Source organism: Halteromyces radiatus (genome assembly GCF_025201355.1).
Source record: "Halteromyces radiatus strain CBS 162.75 chromosome Unknown BX664scaffold_8, whole genome shotgun sequence".
Classification (NCBI taxonomy): domain Eukaryota; kingdom Fungi; phylum Mucoromycota; class Mucoromycetes; order Mucorales; family Cunninghamellaceae; genus Halteromyces; species Halteromyces radiatus.
The window spans coordinates 598,294-614,201 of NW_026251694.1; the positions used below are offsets into that span (position 1 = coordinate 598,294).

General features: G+C 31.9%; 9 protein-coding genes across 9 annotated transcripts; 2 read left to right on the forward strand and 7 right to left on the reverse strand.

The window, feature by feature from the left end:
* Positions 1–1,288: 1,288 nt before the first annotated feature.
* BX664DRAFT_302276 (nucleotide-diphospho-sugar transferase) lies at positions 1,289–3,250 on the reverse strand. Its single transcript, XM_051542423.1, has 7 exons — positions 2,952–3,250; positions 2,680–2,866; positions 2,218–2,543; positions 1,999–2,143; positions 1,814–1,906; positions 1,571–1,712; positions 1,289–1,502 (listed from the first exon to the last, which is right to left on the reverse strand). The coding sequence occupies exons 1-7, from the start codon at positions 3,197–3,199 to the stop codon at positions 1,402–1,404; spliced, it is 1,242 nt and encodes a 413-aa protein (XP_051397057.1). The 5' UTR covers positions 3,200–3,250; the 3' UTR covers positions 1,289–1,401.
* Positions 3,251–3,418: 168 nt separating this feature from the next.
* On the forward strand, positions 3,419–4,216 carry BX664DRAFT_195393 (uncharacterized protein). The gene is made up of 2 exons (XM_051540087.1): positions 3,419–3,640; positions 3,693–4,216. The coding sequence occupies exons 1-2, from the start codon at positions 3,490–3,492 to the stop codon at positions 4,106–4,108; spliced, it is 567 nt and encodes a 188-aa protein (XP_051397058.1). The 5' UTR covers positions 3,419–3,489; the 3' UTR covers positions 4,109–4,216.
* Positions 4,217–4,625: 409 nt separating this feature from the next.
* BX664DRAFT_268605 (uncharacterized protein) lies at positions 4,626–5,385 on the forward strand (the record flags this gene model as incomplete). The annotated part of the gene is made up of 3 exons (XM_051541005.1): positions 4,626–4,732; positions 4,850–5,120; positions 5,176–5,385. Coding segments are annotated over 3 exons (588 nt in total), but the record flags the coding sequence as incomplete, so codon positions are not given.
* Positions 5,386–6,381: 996 nt separating this feature from the next.
* Positions 6,382–8,348, reverse strand: BX664DRAFT_380605 (t-SNARE). Its single transcript, XM_051548911.1, has 7 exons — positions 8,218–8,348; positions 8,116–8,144; positions 7,648–7,867; positions 7,398–7,578; positions 7,160–7,333; positions 6,759–7,090; positions 6,382–6,695 (listed from the first exon to the last, which is right to left on the reverse strand). The coding sequence occupies exons 1-7, from the start codon at positions 8,266–8,268 to the stop codon at positions 6,600–6,602; spliced, it is 1,083 nt and encodes a 360-aa protein (XP_051397060.1). The 5' UTR covers positions 8,269–8,348; the 3' UTR covers positions 6,382–6,599.
* A 189-nt stretch (positions 8,349–8,537) lies between these two features.
* Positions 8,538–9,750, reverse strand: BX664DRAFT_340600 (translation initiation factor SUI1). Its single transcript, XM_051546850.1, has 7 exons — positions 9,657–9,750; positions 9,500–9,519; positions 9,309–9,399; positions 9,087–9,214; positions 8,952–9,030; positions 8,724–8,875; positions 8,538–8,668 (listed from the first exon to the last, which is right to left on the reverse strand). The coding sequence occupies exons 1-7, from the start codon at positions 9,691–9,693 to the stop codon at positions 8,609–8,611; spliced, it is 567 nt and encodes a 188-aa protein (XP_051397061.1). The 5' UTR covers positions 9,694–9,750; the 3' UTR covers positions 8,538–8,608.
* Positions 9,751–10,014: 264 nt separating this feature from the next.
* On the reverse strand, positions 10,015–11,212 carry BX664DRAFT_317393 (uncharacterized protein; the record flags this gene model as incomplete). Its single annotated transcript, XM_051542744.1, has 3 exons — positions 10,015–10,452; positions 10,516–10,820; positions 10,981–11,212. The coding sequence occupies 3 exons, from the start codon at positions 11,210–11,212 to the stop codon at positions 10,015–10,017; spliced, it is 975 nt and encodes a 324-aa protein (XP_051397062.1).
* A 302-nt stretch (positions 11,213–11,514) lies between these two features.
* On the reverse strand, positions 11,515–12,657 carry BX664DRAFT_340604 (uncharacterized protein). Its single transcript, XM_051546851.1, has 3 exons — positions 12,522–12,657; positions 12,368–12,455; positions 11,515–12,280 (listed from the first exon to the last, which is right to left on the reverse strand). Exons 1-3 carry the CDS (start codon positions 12,596–12,598, stop codon positions 11,645–11,647), a joined length of 801 nt encoding a protein of 266 aa, XP_051397063.1. The 5' UTR covers positions 12,599–12,657; the 3' UTR covers positions 11,515–11,644.
* Positions 12,658–12,923: 266 nt separating this feature from the next.
* Positions 12,924–14,033, reverse strand: BX664DRAFT_285597 (uncharacterized protein). Its single transcript, XM_051541676.1, has 4 exons — positions 13,845–14,033; positions 13,594–13,729; positions 13,410–13,521; positions 12,924–13,333 (listed from the first exon to the last, which is right to left on the reverse strand). Exons 1-4 carry the CDS (start codon positions 13,958–13,960, stop codon positions 13,017–13,019), a joined length of 681 nt encoding a protein of 226 aa, XP_051397064.1. The 5' UTR covers positions 13,961–14,033; the 3' UTR covers positions 12,924–13,016.
* Positions 14,034–14,890: 857 nt separating this feature from the next.
* Positions 14,891–15,707, reverse strand: BX664DRAFT_269017 (casein kinase II, regulatory subunit; the record flags this gene model as incomplete). Its single annotated transcript, XM_051541032.1, has 3 exons — positions 14,891–15,235; positions 15,306–15,418; positions 15,554–15,707. Coding segments are annotated over 3 exons (612 nt in total), but the record flags the coding sequence as incomplete, so codon positions are not given.
* Positions 15,708–15,908: the final 201 nt, after the last annotated feature.

Sequence of the window (15,908 nt, forward strand, 5' to 3'; positions counted from 1 at the left end):
GGTGACACACAAGTAAGGAGGACATATTCTCTCTCTCTCAAAGTGATCTTTTTTATTATTTATTTATTACCTGTCGCATCTTGCCATGAACGTAATTAGGTATGTCTTGATCTTCTTTTTGTTGTTGTTGTGTACGAAGAACAACGGGTGATTGTGAGAGCATAGCGGCCATAATGCAGAATAAGTGAATGTAATAATAAGAATAATAATAAAAAAAAAAAGGTGAATGAGAGAATAAGAAAGGGAAAGAAGTTTACAATAAAAGAAAATAAAAAAAAAAAACGAGTGACAAAGAGGGGAAGAAAGAGTCTTTTTTTTTTATACAAAAAGGAAGGGTATATACAAAAGAAAAATAATTTGATTTGTTTCTTTTTTTTCTGTTGAATTATATTTTAATATGTGAATGTCAAAATAAGGGCATTAATAATAAGCTGGTATAATCAAGAAAAGAAAGAGAAGGAAAAAAAAAAAGAAATGGAAGAAGAATAAAGAAGTTAAAAAAAAAAAGGAAAGATGGGAGCTTTTTTTTTTTTTTTCTTATGGTCAAAAAGAGAAATAGGAGGAAAAAATGTCAATAGTTACACACTGTTCAATCCCCGTCCAATTGGAATACACCAAACCATCCAACTCTCGTTTTCATATACTTCGTATCACGTGTTATAATGATATTCTTTCTTTCTTTTATTTTTCAAACTTGCCACTCGTTAGTCTATAAGATCTACATCATCATTCTAATTACTATGACAACCCTCTTTTTTTTTTTTTTGCGCGCCTTTTCTTTATATTACTCCCTTTTCAATTTCAAGCTTTTTTGATGTTTTCTCCTTTTGTAGAATGAGTTCTGTGTTACGTTGTACGAATGATGAAATAAATTTTCTCTTGACTATCTAAAACCTCTTATTTATTTATTTTCTGCTAGACAAATATTACTTTAATTTAGAGACAAAACCTTATGTACTACCAATCTTTTCTCTTTGTAGTTAAAACTTATTGTTCATTTGCATCATTATAAAAAAGTTATTTTGGAGATCTTCTTTGCTTTACTATTGTGTCAGGTACCAAAAAAAACATTTTTGTCATTCCTATCTTTTTTTTTTTTATTTCTTATCACTTTCATTCTATTCTTATTATCATCATCATCTAAAAATATCTATAAAAAGATTTAAAAATGACCGTGCGTGCGTGTAACCCTTTGTTTCTTTTCGATACTAAGTAAAAAGAAAAAAAAATCAATGCAGGTGGCTATGTATATAAAAAAAAAAAAACCATCGAAAGATCAATAACGGTATTCCAATTTCAAAATGCATCTATTTTATTGCCCGCATATCTTCTCCAATAAGGTAATAACAATAAAACACTAACTAATAACAAGCTAACTAAACAAAAAGACTTTGGTCAAATCTACATCAAGATTTCACTATGGAAGGATGATTTGAGTTCTTTGTGAGGTAAAACTATACAGTTTCGAATAATGGTTTCATCCAAGACAGATACTTCCTTCCCTAGAAAAATAAAATAAAAAAATGTCAAATATCGGTCATTTCAACCTTTTGTTCTTTTTTTCTCTTACCTAAAATGGTGATACTTTGACTCTTTATACCATTTTCCATCATAGCGATATTATGATCTGTAATAGGACTTCCTTCAACACGAGCCCAAGCACCAATCTTACTATTCCAACCAATGACAGAATGAAGAACACAACTGCCGGCCTAAATACGCGCGTTTTTTTTTTTTTTTTTTTTTTTTTTAAAAAAATATTAGTGTCAAATTATTAACCAATCAACCGAAGAAGAAATAAAACATGACTTACCCCAATTTGTACACTATCCAAAATAATGGCATCCTTGATACGTACACCTTTTCCAATATGTACACGAGGGCCAATAGATACGTTAGGACCAATCTAACAACAACAAAAAAAAATGATGAATTTGATTGAAATATACAAAGCATTATCATCTTTTTTTTTTTTTTTTTTTTTTTTTTTTTTTTTACCTTAGCAGTTGGATCTACTTGAGCTGAAGGATGAATATAAACAGCACCAATAATTTCTGGTCCATTAGCAGATTTGTTCACTAAACGGTCAGGATTTTCCTTGGCCTGTTGTTCAAGATAAGTGGCATTAGCAGCAATGGCAGATCTATATATATTATATCAAAAAAAAAAAAAACAATCAATATCTTTATTTTCTTTCTTTTCACTTTGTTGACTTACCCTGCAGTTTTGATTTGTCGCCATGGTTCTTCAGTAACATACACATACAATTTTCGATTTTCAGACAATGGACGTAAAAGGTCTTGTTCCAATCGCAACCTATCATCTGAAGCAGTCCAAAGGTAATCACTTTCTTCATGATTGACATCCTTTTTCCGATCAATAGCTTTTTTCATTTCAACAAATACAGCCGTGTCAAACAAATAAACACCACATGAAATCAAGTCGGAAATGAAGGTTTCAGGCTTTTCCACATAATGTAGTACTTCATTCGTATCGGCTTTTGCCACGAGACATCCATACTTGGTAGCTTGTTCACGAGGTACCTATAAATCATCATACAAAGGATAAAGAAACGTGTTGTGAGTTTACAAAGAATGTCAATCCAATTTCTTAACCTCCCCCCCTTCTCTTTCTCCTCCTATCCCCTTATTGACCGACATTTTTTCTTGTTATCTTTACCTTAGTTCCAAGCATAGTACAAAGTCCACGATGTGACATATGAGCTTTCAACATTTCATTCAAAGGGAATGCACAAGCAATATCGACATGCATCACAAAGAATTGTTGAGGGTTACCACGTAAGATTTCATCACGAAAATGATAAAGTCCACCTGCTGTACCTAAAGATTGATATTCTCGAAGATATCTAAAAAACAAAAGGAGAGAAAAAAGAAGGGGGGAAAGGTAAAGGATGAGTATTCTTTTATATTCATTATTTATATATCATATACCTGATATGTAACTTGGGGAATTCGGAGGCAGCTTCATCTAAAAACCTTGCAAAAACATTATCTTCAAAAAAGCCAATGATCAAGACTTCTTGTAAACCTTCGACTTTAGATAAAGCAGCAAGATGGTGAGAGATGATGGGAGCACCAGCAACAGGGAATAAAGGTTTAGGGACATCCAAAGAAAGAGGTCTGAAACGTGTTGCCCTGGATGGGCCACCTACAAGAATGATAGCTTTGTATTGTGACATTTTGTTGTTTACAACTTTTTTTTTTTTTTTTTGATAAGAAATAGAAAAGAGAAAGAAAAAAAAAAGGAGAATTAGTTTCTTTTTCATAGATGCGCGTTTTTATTCTACTTATAACGTTGATTGGTCAAAAAAAAAAAAAAAAAGACCAGCGCCAAACAGACAAACAAGCGTTAAAATATTTTAAACTCCCATTCCTTTCTCTTTCTTTCCTTCCCCCCTTTTTTTTCCACTTCTTTCTTTCTTTCTTTCTTTCTTTTTCTTCTTCTTTTTTTCTCTTGTTCCAAGTCAAGATGAGCAAAGTCATAGGGAACGAACGTATTTCACAAATACTTCCTACAGTGAAATGCTCAGATTGTGGTCGTGATGTTCAATTACGTCAATTGGGAAACCACATTTGTTCTAATATGCCTCCTGTTCCAGCACTTCCTATTTTACCACCAGGTAATATAGTTTAAAATAGGTATTTTTATTTACACTTTATTTATTTATATAGAAAAATATGGCAAGAAACCTTCTACAACCACAAAAACAAATGTATTACCTATCTCACCACGTAGTCCTGATGGATATTATAGTGCAAGAACTGACAACAATAAATACAACAACAACAACAACAAAACATCTCCTTATTATGATCATTCATCTCCATTATCAAACAACCTGATTTATGCCAAATCATCATCACCATATGACCGCTATCGTAACGATGATAATGATTATTCTCCTTCTACAACATATCAACGACAACAACCATCGCCACCTCAAACATCTAACAGATACAATGATGATTATTATTCACCAAAAACACCAACCTATTTGAATTCTTCGAATGAATACCTTCCAAGAAAAAATTCAACTTCTCCTGCTCCACCAGAATCACCTTCGCCTAAAAGTCCTTATTTTAAGTAAGACCACCAAAAAAAAAAAAAAAAGACCATTGATATATAGCTTAACTTTTTTTTTTCTTTTCTTTTCAACACATGATCTTTTATAGTACCGAATGGAATGAAGACCGAAATGGAGGTAAAAAGGAAACCCGCCAAAAGCAAAAAAAAAAAAAAAGTAACCAAATTCAAAAATACCCAAAATAGTAACTCATCATGCATTTCCCCTTTTTTTCCTTTTGATTTATTGCCGCGATTATTACGTACATAGGATCCATTTATCCTCGTAATGATTCTCTCAATAATATACATACACCAAAATCACCTCATGGAGCCTTGGATACATTGATGGAAGATTTAATGAATAGTATGAATGATGTTAATGAAACCCGTCCTATGGATAAGAATCATTGTGCTGCTTGTGGAGATGAATTCGATTATCGGGATGATGTTACAAATACTGGGAAAAAGGTAATACATAAAAATAAAGTTTTTTTTTTCTTTTTTGGTGTCTTTTTATAATCCAATTTTGTTTTTATAGTGTTACCATAGAGCCTGCCTCACTTGCCGTTTATGTCGAACACCTTTGGATCCTCGTCGGTATTTCGAATATGAAAACCACTTATATTGTGAACGGGATTATAATGTGGTGAAAAATCGTATTTCTTGTGCTGCATGGTAAAAAAAAAAAAAAAAGGGAAAAATGAAGGATTTACTCATCATAACATTTTTATTGTGTCGCGTTACATTTCTTTCTTCAAATTAGTGATCGCCCTATTGCTTCCAACGTGACTCCGATCAAGGCTTTAGGTCGTACTTATCACCCTGGTCATATCAAGTGTTATCATTGTTATTGTCCTTTGACAGAAAAAACTGGTGCCAAGGAACGTCAACAAAGGGTATACTGTCGCAAAGATTATAAAGAATTATTTTTACCAAAATGTCGTGCCTGTCATCTTCCAGTTGAAAAAGAAGCTGTTTCTGCTGTAGATGGGAAATTACAAGGCAAATGGCATTTAGACTGTTTTGGTTGTCATGTAAGTTTTTTTTTTTTTGGTATCATCTTTTTATTTATTTAATTATTTTCTATAGACCTGTCATCGACCATTTCCTGATAATACCTTTTATGTTTTTGAAAATCTTCCTTATTGTCGACGCCATTATCATCAATTGAACAATTCTTTATGTCGAACTTGTGATGAACCTATCGAAGGACCCTGTGCTCAAACAATTGAAGGTTGGAGATTCCATCCTGCTTGTTTCAAATGCAATGTAAGTTTGTTAAAAGGTTTACACGTATGAATCTACGTTAGATACTACATTGCATTTTTTTTTTAATTCACCCTTTTTTTTGTTGTATATAATTAGGTATGTCGCTGTGCAATTACTGATATCTATTATATGTATGAACGACGTATCTATTGTGAAACCCATATTCAACAGTTACAAAAACAACGCAATGTTCGAGCTGAAAAACGACGAACTCAATTTGGTCGTATCTGATCCCTCTTTTTTAATTTTAATTTCTTACATCTTATTTACTTAGTGTTTAGTTCTTATTTTTTTTTTTTGTATTATCAATTTTATTACCCATCATTGCAGCATTCTGCCTCTCTACCCATCCTTTCATTATACAAATTCCCCCTTTTTTACTTCATGAATAAAGCTTTGACCTTTTTTTTTTTTTTCTAACTTTTTGTCATTCATATCACGCTTAACTCAAATGTATTGTAACACAGTTGAATTCATTGACCTCTGCATCAAATCCAATCAAATTCATTGATTATTGATCATCATCTTCTTCGTCCATGTCATTATCTTGTCATGATACCATCATCATTGCATCCATTCACCTCATCTTCATGGGAATCCATTCACTCATCTGCTGTTGGCTAAAGAGAATAGGATCACTAGATGACATGTGCATTTTGTAGGCGTTGAGTTGAACATATGAATTGGACAAATCATAGGGGAGTTTACAACACGCGGTGAGGAAGGGGAACGCTATCTCATTCATTACCGATAAACGTCAACAGACCCTGATTTAGTCATAACAAAGAAATAACAAAGAAGAAAAAAAAAATAGAAGGAGTAATAGCAGAAAAAAAAATCAACCCAATTTTTTTTTTTTTTTATAAAGCTGGCAATCATTTAGATTATGCTGGCGTGAATTCACCTGGATGACTTTAATCTTGCATGATGAAGCTTTTGGCTAGTTTGTCATGATATTTATGTTAGAGAATGTCCATCATCCCATTACTACTATCATCATCGCTGTTTTTTTTTTTTTTTTTTTGTGTTTTGAATATTTTATAGTTTATTGATTATCAAATAAAATATGGGAAGAAATACTAATACTAATAAAAAAACATGGAGAATATACTAATGCTAAGTGAGAGGGTGTCAAGGTTAGATATATATATATATAAATAAATGTATAGAAATAGAGAGGTAAAATAAAATAATGGGAAAAGAAGATGGAAATATATAAAAAAAAAAGTAGAGGAGGAGATAGTCTATTTCACACCAGGATGATCAAAAGCAAACCACCATACTAAAATAGCGACTACAATTAAGATAATAATAAAGATAAAGAAACAACACCATTTTTTCTATATATATATATAAAGAAGAGATGAGTATAAACCAAGAATCAAATATAAAAATTCACTTACGGCACGAGTGGATTTCGCACTAACAATAGCTCTTGCTATATCCTTATTGCCTTGTTCCAAATCATGTGCAGTGGTTTCAGCATGAACTTCGATTTGACCCAATACTTCACCTTGTTCTTCAATCATCATTTGCATGTCCATAAACAATTGATGTAATTCCAGAATTGTTTTTTCGATCTTCTTGATATCATCATGTCTTGATTGTACTTCACTTAATACAGCTCTTGCTTGTCCTGATCGATTGGCTTGCATCAATGATTGTGTAAAGATTTGAGATGCTTCGTCAGAATCCAATACCCGTTCAATTTCATCCGATGTTGCATCAGGTTGTACTATATAAAATCAAAAATGATTAAATCACTGAAGACAAAAAAAAAAAAAAAATTAAAATAGAATCTTACCAATACGAATTTGTCGTTCCACTCTTTGTCTATACTTTTGTTGATAAGTTCGTTCGATATCTTGATAACGTTGAATAGATTCAATAAATTTCTTTTTTAAAGCGGCATGTTGTGTTTTTCGCATTGGTAAATCACCACTATTGGCAGGCATACGAGCATTGGCAAGTTCAATAGCTAAATTAAAATCAAAAAAAGGTGAGGATGATTTATTCCCCTCACTATTTTTTTTTGTATTTACCTTTTATCCTATTCTTTGTTTCATTATTAAGTTTTGCAGTTTCCTTCACCATGGTATCTAATCGACGAGCATTCTGTGACATTTGTTCTTCACTAATATTGACCAAAGCTGCACCATGCATTTCTTCAATTTCAGATATATTAGTATGAATTAATCGATTTAATTCCTTGACTTCTTCCACCTACAAAAAAAAAGAAAGATTAATTTTTCCCATCCCAAACAAGTTTTTTTTTTTTCCTAATAGATTTACCTCAGCAAAGAATGCCTCAATAGAAACCAAACCATTTGCATCAGGCACAGAATTAATATTTTTCCGTTCCATCATTTCATATTGATCTTGATGTCGATGATTTGTTTTTGTATAAGAAGGAGGAGGATTGGAAGGTGGATTATAAGCATAATCATCATCATATCTAGGACCACTTCGCTGACCAGTAGAAGGTAAAGGAGGAGGCATATCATGATCATCACTAAAAAAAAGAAAAAAGAAAAAGATGATGTAACTATTACTGCTTCTCCTTGTCTAATAAACTTTTGTTCTCCTTTTTTTTTTTTCCTATCCAACCAATTACCTTAAACGACTAGTAAATAATCACAATAAGAATCAGTACGTCAATTTGGAGTTAATAGGAAGAAAATATGGTGAGTAATAAGTATATATCTTTTTTTTTCAATAATGAAAATAACAATAATAATACATATATATATATTTACTTACTCGTATTTCTTTTCATTTGTATTGGAACCCTATTATAACAAGAAAAAAGAAAAGTGAATATATTTATTATTATCATTTTTAAGATAGTTTTTCTTTTTTTACACGTAATTCAGCCAAACGATCGCGACTCATAGTAAAGCGTGAGTTGGCCATACTAGTTTATATAAAATAAAAGGAATGGGATGGGTAAAAAAAAGGATTAAAATGAAGGAACGGAAAGATGAAGAGAAAAGAAAGAAAGTGAAAAGAAAGTGAAAAAAAAATGACCTGTTGGACTATGATATTATTTTTACCGCGGGAAATCAAAAAAAACTATTTTTATGAAAAATGAAAGTAACACAGGAACATATTGCAAATTTGAACAGATCTGCCCAATATTCACGCTCTGTGCCTCTAGATTTGGAATACAAGTGAGTGTAACACAATCGAGAAAACATTTCATGGTATTTTTATTTATTTATTTCTTCATTATATTAAAAAGAGACTAGATTTACTATTGTGGTGCCTTCTTTTTCTTTTGTTCTTCAATATAATCAATATTATCTTCAGGTACCTATAAACATAATATAAGATCAATTCATCCTTTTTTTGTTTGTTTTTTTTCTTACATGTGGCCAATTAGCAATGATCAATTCAATTAATTCGTCTGAAAAATCACCTTGCACCACAATTTCATCTTGATTCTGATTATTCTTAGCCACTGATGATCCACAAGCAAACTTGTTAGCAAATAATTTGGCTGCTTTTTTTAAATCAACACCTACAAAAAAAAAAAAAAAAAGAATTAGTTTCACTTCATATATCCTTCATGTTCCCTCTTTCTTTTTTTAATTTACCAAAAATATCTAATCCATGAATGGTGGTGATTCGCTTTCGTTTCGTTCGTTCTACTCTTTTAATTGTAACACGGGAAGACTATCCAAAATAAAGGTTAAGTTTCATCATAAATCATCCAGATCAAATCATTATACCATCTTCTTTTTGTTTTCACGTTCCAATTTGGCTTCCAATTTTGCAGATTTGTCTTTGACAAAAGTACGATCTGATTTGCCTTCATTATCATCTGTCACTGTCACTTGTTCCATTCCCTGTACTAAATCTATATAAAAGGGAAAGAGAATCAATATAAAATTCTTGAGTATTCAAGATTTTTTTTCTTTCTTTTTGCCTTAACTATATAGATATATACTTACCCTTTTCACCATATACGGTATTATAAATATCTGGATGGTGATCTTGAAGCCATTCTTTACATTTTTCTTGAGTGCCACTGAATTCACAATACTATATTCAAAAGAAGAAAAAAAAGAAGTAATGAGTATTTCTATTCACGATCCTATTTTTCCTTTTTTTTTTTTTTTTTTTTTTTTGTATCTAGACTTACTTCAGGAGGCATGGTGCAAACTTTATAAAAAGACAACAACACGATTCAAACACAAACGAGAAAGAAATAGAAAAAAAAAGGTGAGAATAGGTATTATGACGTGATGGTTTAGTCAAATTGATCTTCTACCTTCCTCTCCATATACTATTTTACTTACTGCCACAATATAAGAGTTTACGAGGTTCCATGATCATTCCTCAAAAATAAAGACAAGGAAGAATGAAAGAAAACAACAAAAACAACAACAACAAAAAAAAAAAAATCCAACCACCGCTTTCCCGTTATAAAAAAAAGGATTCGGGGCATGAAAAAAACGCGGCTACCTGTTTGGGATAACTTCTCTTTGCTGTGATTCTTCATGACTCACTTCTCTGACTCTTATGAATGAAAATGACAACGTTGCTAAATTTGGAATAATAAGATAAAGTCGTTTACTTTTTTTTTTTTAATTTATTGATTTTCTACGACTGCACTAAATACACTATACTATAACTTTTAGATCCTATACGATAGAATCATTCCTTCTTCTGCAAGCCAAATCGAATCCCAGACGCCTTTTTCTTGACACCAAAACCAAAAGATACCTTGTTCGCACTCGTTGAAGGGGTCGATGGTGATAATATATTATTTCTATTCATTTGTAAACCAATGGATGATGATGACGTTGTTGCTGTTGTTGTTGTAGGAGGAGGTGGTGGTGGTGGTGGAGGAGAAGGAGTGCCAAATTCAGAGTTATCAGATGGAGGTGGAGGAGGAGGTATATCTTGATCCATATCAGAAGGAGGTGGAGGTGGTGGAGGTGGTGGATTACTAGGGGCATGTTTCTTCATAATAGCATCTTGCATTCGTTTCATTTCCTTTTCTTCACGTCGTTTTTCTCTTTCACGTTTCCTTTCCTTGTCCGATTGTCCTATGACTGATCGTTTGGTTTGTTCCTTCATATCCTTGAATCGCTAGATAGAAGAATAAAATAAGTATTTTGATTTGACCATATTATAATTTTTTTTTTTACTTACCTTCTTATGATGATGATCATAACTTTGTAAATGCTGATCATATTCACTGACCTTGTTATATTGTTTGTCACAAAGTTCACAATAAAAAGCCCGTTTGACTTGTAAGAGTTCTTGTTGAATTTCTTGAATCTTGATTACTTTGGATTCCCGTAGTTGACGCTCCTCCATGGTTTCCTCCAATTGTTTTTCACTATCCATAGCTTTTCTTTGCGCTGTCGAAGATTCATTGTATTCTTGATCTTGTTCTGCTTTGCCTATCCCCAATCCATCTTGTTTCATATCTATTCGAATAGGTTCCTTTCGACCTTTTTTTTTTTAATTATCATCATAATAAAAAAGAAGAGGATCAGTAAAAATATCAATCACCTTTAACAAACACAAAATAACCATGTCTATTTCCTATACTCTATTTCCTTTCCTTTCCTTTTTTTTTTTTTTTTTTTTTTTTTTTTTTTTTTTTTTTACCTTGACCAAGACTACCTAACCCTTGTCCTTGCTTCCATCCCATCTTTTGTAATAGTCGATAACCAACATTATGCACCGGTAAATGTTCTTCCATACTTGTTTGTTGTATTCTATCAAAATCAACATAGCCAGTAGGATCAAGATGGCGAGGTAGTGAGAATTCCGTATCTAGGTCATGTTCATTGTCATCATCTTTATCCATCTGATCCCTAGATCGTACATTTGACGTCATTTGTGTTGTTGAATGGTAACGATCGAACATTCGTTGTTGCTATATATGGTGACATCCAGACAAATAAAATAAAGAAGGGTAGTATACGAAAAAAAAACAGAGAGAGAGAGAGAATCACATAGACTCATGTCCATCCAATTCACTACTGATAATGATAGCACTTGAATTGTTTACCTGAACTTGGCGTGATGTCATTGATTCAAAATAAATAAATAAATAGATAAATAAAAAGGAAAATTATAAACGAAGAAAAAAAAAAAAAGAAAAAAAGAAAAAAAAGAGAAAAGAAAACAACTGAGATTAAACATCTATCCAAATCGAAAAATTATTTATTTATTTTATTGGACGAAAGCGTATATATGTAAAAGTAGACTACTATGCTACTATAATCATAACCAACTAACTTAACTAAACAACATCCAAAAAAAAAAATTATGATTTCTTACCAATACTACTAGAGAGTGTTCGTTTAGGTGTCCAAGCACGATTATCATCATCACCACCAATTTCCACTTCACGCGCTTTGGGTTTCTTCTTTTTCTTCGTTTTCGCCAAACCAATTACTTTAGAGGAAGAATCAGATGCTACTACTGGTGTTGTTGCCGTTGTTGTTGACAAAGAGGATGTTGATGATGTTCGACCGATCGGTGATATTACTGGTGATCCCTTGTTATCATTCAAACCAAGTATACTATCTGTTGTCGTTGTTGTAGTTACGGGTGCAGGACTTAGTACCTGTTGTTGTTCATTTTCAGCTTTGTTATTCTTATTATCATCATCCACACTTTTTTCTAGTAAGGAGCTTGGTATCATAGGTGAAGAAGACCTTGTGGGTGTATTTGGTTGGGTAGTATGTATACTTGTTGAAGGTTCTAAAACAATGGCGGCGATGGATTGATCTCGTTCCTGTTCTCGTTTTCGAATATCTTCTACCTTGGATAAATAATCCATCTTTGTTGCTTTTAGTTTGTCAGACCGTTTCAAAAGTTGTTTCGACTTTAATGACATATTGACCATAGTTGTTCGCAATGATAATAGTTTTGACTTGTAAGCTAATGTGGTGTCCATCTAACGAAAGACAAAGTTTATGAGATTTGTACCAAAGTCAATTGTCCAATATATATCAATATGTATATATAATAGAGTCTTACTTACCATGGCTTTAACATCGGCATATTCTTCTTCTGTAATAGAGTCAGAACGCGCACTAGTGATCTGGTTATGTAAGTCGACTTGTTTCAGACTATATTATTAAAGATTGAAAAGAGTAAGTGATAACTAGAAGTCTATTCTTTTTGCATACACTTGCCTTATGTCATCAAGTTGTTTTTGAAGTATATCCAATGTATTTATTAATTGTGAAGAGAAAGATTCAAATTGAGTCATATATAAAAGAATAGAGAGAAAGAGGAAGAAATAACAGAGCTCTCAAACTTTTTTTGGTATTTTTTTTTTTTTTTATTTTTAAACCTAGGTAACAAAAAAAAATTAACCAATGAAATTGCATTTTTCCCGATAAAATTCATCCATCATCATCCACCATCCAGAAAATGCATCAATATGTCAATATCATGATACCATCATTCATTCATATATCATCATTTACATCATCATTATCGAGATTCTTGGCAAAGATGATACTAATCAACTCATCTGCTAACCTGCAGATCAGCAGTTGAAATACATAAAGTTGAAAAGGAGAAAGAGAAAGGAGAAATGAATTTTTTTTTTTATTTTGTTCAATGACTTAAACTAGTGATACAGCAAATATACAAAAAAGAAAGGGGGGTGGAGACATCATTTTTCATTTGTTCAATTCAGCCCAAGATTTGACTTTTGTTGTAACATAAGACAAGACCTTGCATTTCTTTTGTTGAACAGAGACCTTATCAGGAATAGTATGATCCAATTTTTGATAAGCTGAGAATTGTAAGACATAGAAATCCAATTGACAATCATCAAAGCTCCAACCTTCATCATCTACACGGACACATCCATTATGTCTTTTACCATCAGGAAGTCGAAGACCATCTAATTGTTTGATATATAAAGTAGTGCCTATCTTGAGATCATTGGAAGCAACACTAACCCAAGGTACTAAAGCATTATCATCATCGGAACCTATGATAATTGATATAATAATAAAAGGAGGAGGTTCAATTTACAGAAAAAAAAAAAAAAGGAAATGGATTTTTACCTAATCCATAAGGTGCTTTTTTTCGATTGACTTCAAGAAATGTATCCTTTCCAGAATCTAAATTGACCATGATTCCATTCTCAAGTAAGCCAGTACCTTCCATTTGAAATTTCTAATAAAACAAAAAAAAAAGGTATAAGTATCATGATCATAAAAAAAAAAGGGGGGGATGATTGATACATACTTCATATGTTGTCTTTGAAACCTTTGCAATGGTTTTTCCTTTTTTGGTTTTCAGTGCTTTGTTCTTGGGTCCAGAAAGAGTCACTGTTTTCCCATTGTTCAGCATATCCTTATCACCTTGTTTTGGAATCCAATATCTAAAATAATGATGAATTGAAAGATAATTCAACGATGATGATTAAAAAAAAAGAAAGAAAGGAATTAGCATGATGGGAAATCGGAGTGCTCCCGTTTTTCTTTTGGAATACTCACTGAGTTAAAGTGGCATGTTTATAACAGCTTTTCAATCGCTTTTCAAGAGGTGCAGCTGATGTCAATGCCAATAAAGTCATGGCAAAAAGAATTGTCAATAAAAGAGCTTGTTTCATGATAGTGGTAATGATGGATGATTCTTTGTTATAAATAAAGAGAGGAAGGGGGGTGAATGAGAGGGCCAGCTCCAAAAAAAAAAAAAAAAAAAGAGAAAAAGGTAGAAAGTACAAGAAGGAGAAAAAAAAAAAAGACACGATCAACGCTAAAATGATTTTTTTGATGAAAAAAAAATTTCTCTTTTTATATAAGAGAAGTAGGAAAAAAAAAAAAGATCAAGTATTTGAAATGTATATTAGAAAAATAAAAAACTCTAAATGACATTACTAAATGAAGTAGGTAATTGGGCGGAGTTGTTCGTTTTTGGCTGAATGGTACCACGTAAAATGAAAGGGTAGTACCAGAGTGGCTATGGTGTCCATTTTGCTCCCTTTTATCAAATTGATATAATCAACCTGCAGCTTTTTTTTTTTTTTTTCAATCACAATTGGTCATCATCATCATCTTACTGTATGTATCTCTTTGTTCTTTTTCAATAGAAGTATAATCTTTTGTTTTTTTTTTTTAAAAAAAACAGGGAGAAGGAAAATATAATGAGAGAAGGGAGTAGTTTTCAACCTGTCATTTACAGAAAATAATCAAGGGTACTATAAACTTTATCATCATGTGGCTATTCATCATAAAACTCAACGGAGCAGCGGATTTCAAATGCTTCAGGTACATCATTCAGTAAATAAACTGCCCAAAAAAGAAGTAAAAAAAAAAAAAAAAGGGCTCAGTTGATAATAACCTCACTTTAATATATATTATGAATGATAACAAAAAGAATTCCAAGAACAAGATAATATCGTCATAGGGGACACAATCAGATTTGTGGTCAATCTATTTACTATTCAATGATCTATATAAAGTAATCCGTAAAAAGCCAAAACAAGTAAAACAAATATGAAGATCATCAAGAGACGGGTATTTTTATTAAAATAGTATAATCAACTGGGTACTAAACGAGAGTTGGGAATATAAGAGGTATTATTTTTTTTGTTGTTCATGATTTTGAATCCAAATATTCGTGGTACATAATGATCACTGGATTTCATTGGTAATAAGGAAGGATGTGTTTGTAAAAAAAGATGAGCAAAAGTTGTACCAAAATAAGCACCATCCATAGAGGCATGTTGAGAGGAATATATATTGTAAACATCTTCACATTGTGGACAATATAATTTGATGGTATGCGTAAAAGGTTGATCCGATAATCCAATAGGTAAAAGAGCTTGATGTTTACAATAATATCGAGGACATGTGCCATAAATTGCTTGTTTATATTTGATCATCTATCATTATTGAAATGGATGAGAAAAATAAGGATAATGATAAATGGTTTTATTTATTTTTTTTTTTTACCATCTTTGCCATTCCCGTATTGGTAAGAATAAATCTTGCATGAATCAACCCATATAAATGCATAGCCATCTTTTCAATTTCAATTCTTGTCGTTTGATCATATTCGCGATAATCTAATCAAAAAAACAAAAAAAAGATTAATATGCTGTCGGATCTTGAATGGCAAAATATGACAAGAGAGAGAGAGAGAGAGAGAGGAGTAACAAAATATCAGCAGATGTTGTGAATTTTTCCCACTTGAAACTTACCAAAATTGTCAGTCATCATATCCAAAGCTTCAAGGTAATAACGAGGAATACATTCTTCCAATTTGACTAAATTAAATCGATCCGCAATAAAACTATCATCCACTTTACAAAAATAATCATTTCCTTTCAAACTAATAAACCAATCAACCCAATATATTGTAGGATGGTCATTAGTGGTAATATCATGATTAACAGTTGCACCGCTACCACTACTAAAAAAAAAAAAGAGTTAATAAAAGCACAATAAAAAGATTGTCTATTTACCCACTTACCTACTTTTAGGTTGTACTGATTGACTTTTGGTGTTGCTTGTAGTGCTGGTAGACGAAGATTGAATTCTTTTCTCAAAAAGAGT

Coding starts and splice junctions, on each gene's coding strand:
- BX664DRAFT_302276 (XM_051542423.1), bottom strand. CDS start 3,199: ATGTCACAATACAAAGCTATCATTCTTGTAGGTGGCCCATCCAGGGCA. Junction 2,867..2,951: donor TTCCCCAAGTTACATATCAG/GTATATGATATA, acceptor TTTGTTTTTTAG/ATATCTTCGAGAATATCAAT. Junction 1,907..1,998: donor AAGTAGATCCAACTGCTAAG/GTAAAAAAAAAA, acceptor TGTTGTTGTTAG/ATTGGTCCTAACGTATCTAT.
- BX664DRAFT_195393 (XM_051540087.1), top strand. CDS start 3,490: ATGAGCAAAGTCATAGGGAACGAACGTATTTCACAAATACTTCCTACA. Junction 3,641..3,692: donor ACTTCCTATTTTACCACCAG/GTAATATAGTTT, acceptor TTATTTATATAG/AAAAATATGGCAAGAAACCT.
- BX664DRAFT_380605 (XM_051548911.1), bottom strand. CDS start 8,268: ATGGCCAACTCACGCTTTACTATGAGTCGCGATCGTTTGGCTGAATTA. Junction 8,145..8,217: donor ATCGTTTGGCTGAATTACGT/GTAAAAAAAGAA, acceptor TTGTTATAATAG/GGTTCCAATACAAATGAAAA. Junction 7,579..7,647: donor TTGAGGCATTCTTTGCTGAG/GTAAATCTATTA, acceptor TTTTTTTTGTAG/GTGGAAGAAGTCAAGGAATT.
- BX664DRAFT_340600 (XM_051546850.1), bottom strand. CDS start 9,693: ATGATCATGGAACCTCGTAAACTCTTATATTGTGGCA. Junction 9,400..9,499: donor TTTGCACCATGCCTCCTGAA/GTAAGTCTAGAT, acceptor TTTTGAATATAG/TATTGTGAATTCAGTGGCAC. Junction 9,215..9,308: donor TACCGTATATGGTGAAAAGG/GTAAGTATATAT, acceptor CCTTTTATATAG/ATTTAGTACAGGGAATGGAA.
- BX664DRAFT_340604 (XM_051546851.1), bottom strand. CDS start 12,598: ATGACTCAATTTGAATCTTTCTCTTCACAATTAATAAATACATTGGAT. Junction 12,456..12,521: donor AAACAACTTGATGACATAAG/GCAAGTGTATGC, acceptor TTAATAATATAG/TCTGAAACAAGTCGACTTAC. Junction 12,281..12,367: donor ATGCCGATGTTAAAGCCATG/GTAAGTAAGACT, acceptor GTCTTTCGTTAG/ATGGACACCACATTAGCTTA.
- BX664DRAFT_285597 (XM_051541676.1), bottom strand. CDS start 13,960: ATGAAACAAGCTCTTTTATTGACAATTCTTTTTGCCATGACTTTATTG. Junction 13,730..13,844: donor AAACATGCCACTTTAACTCA/GTGAGTATTCCA, acceptor TCATTATTTTAG/ATATTGGATTCCAAAACAAG. Junction 13,334..13,409: donor AAAAGCACCTTATGGATTAG/GTAAAAATCCAT, acceptor CAATTATCATAG/GTTCCGATGATGATAATGCT.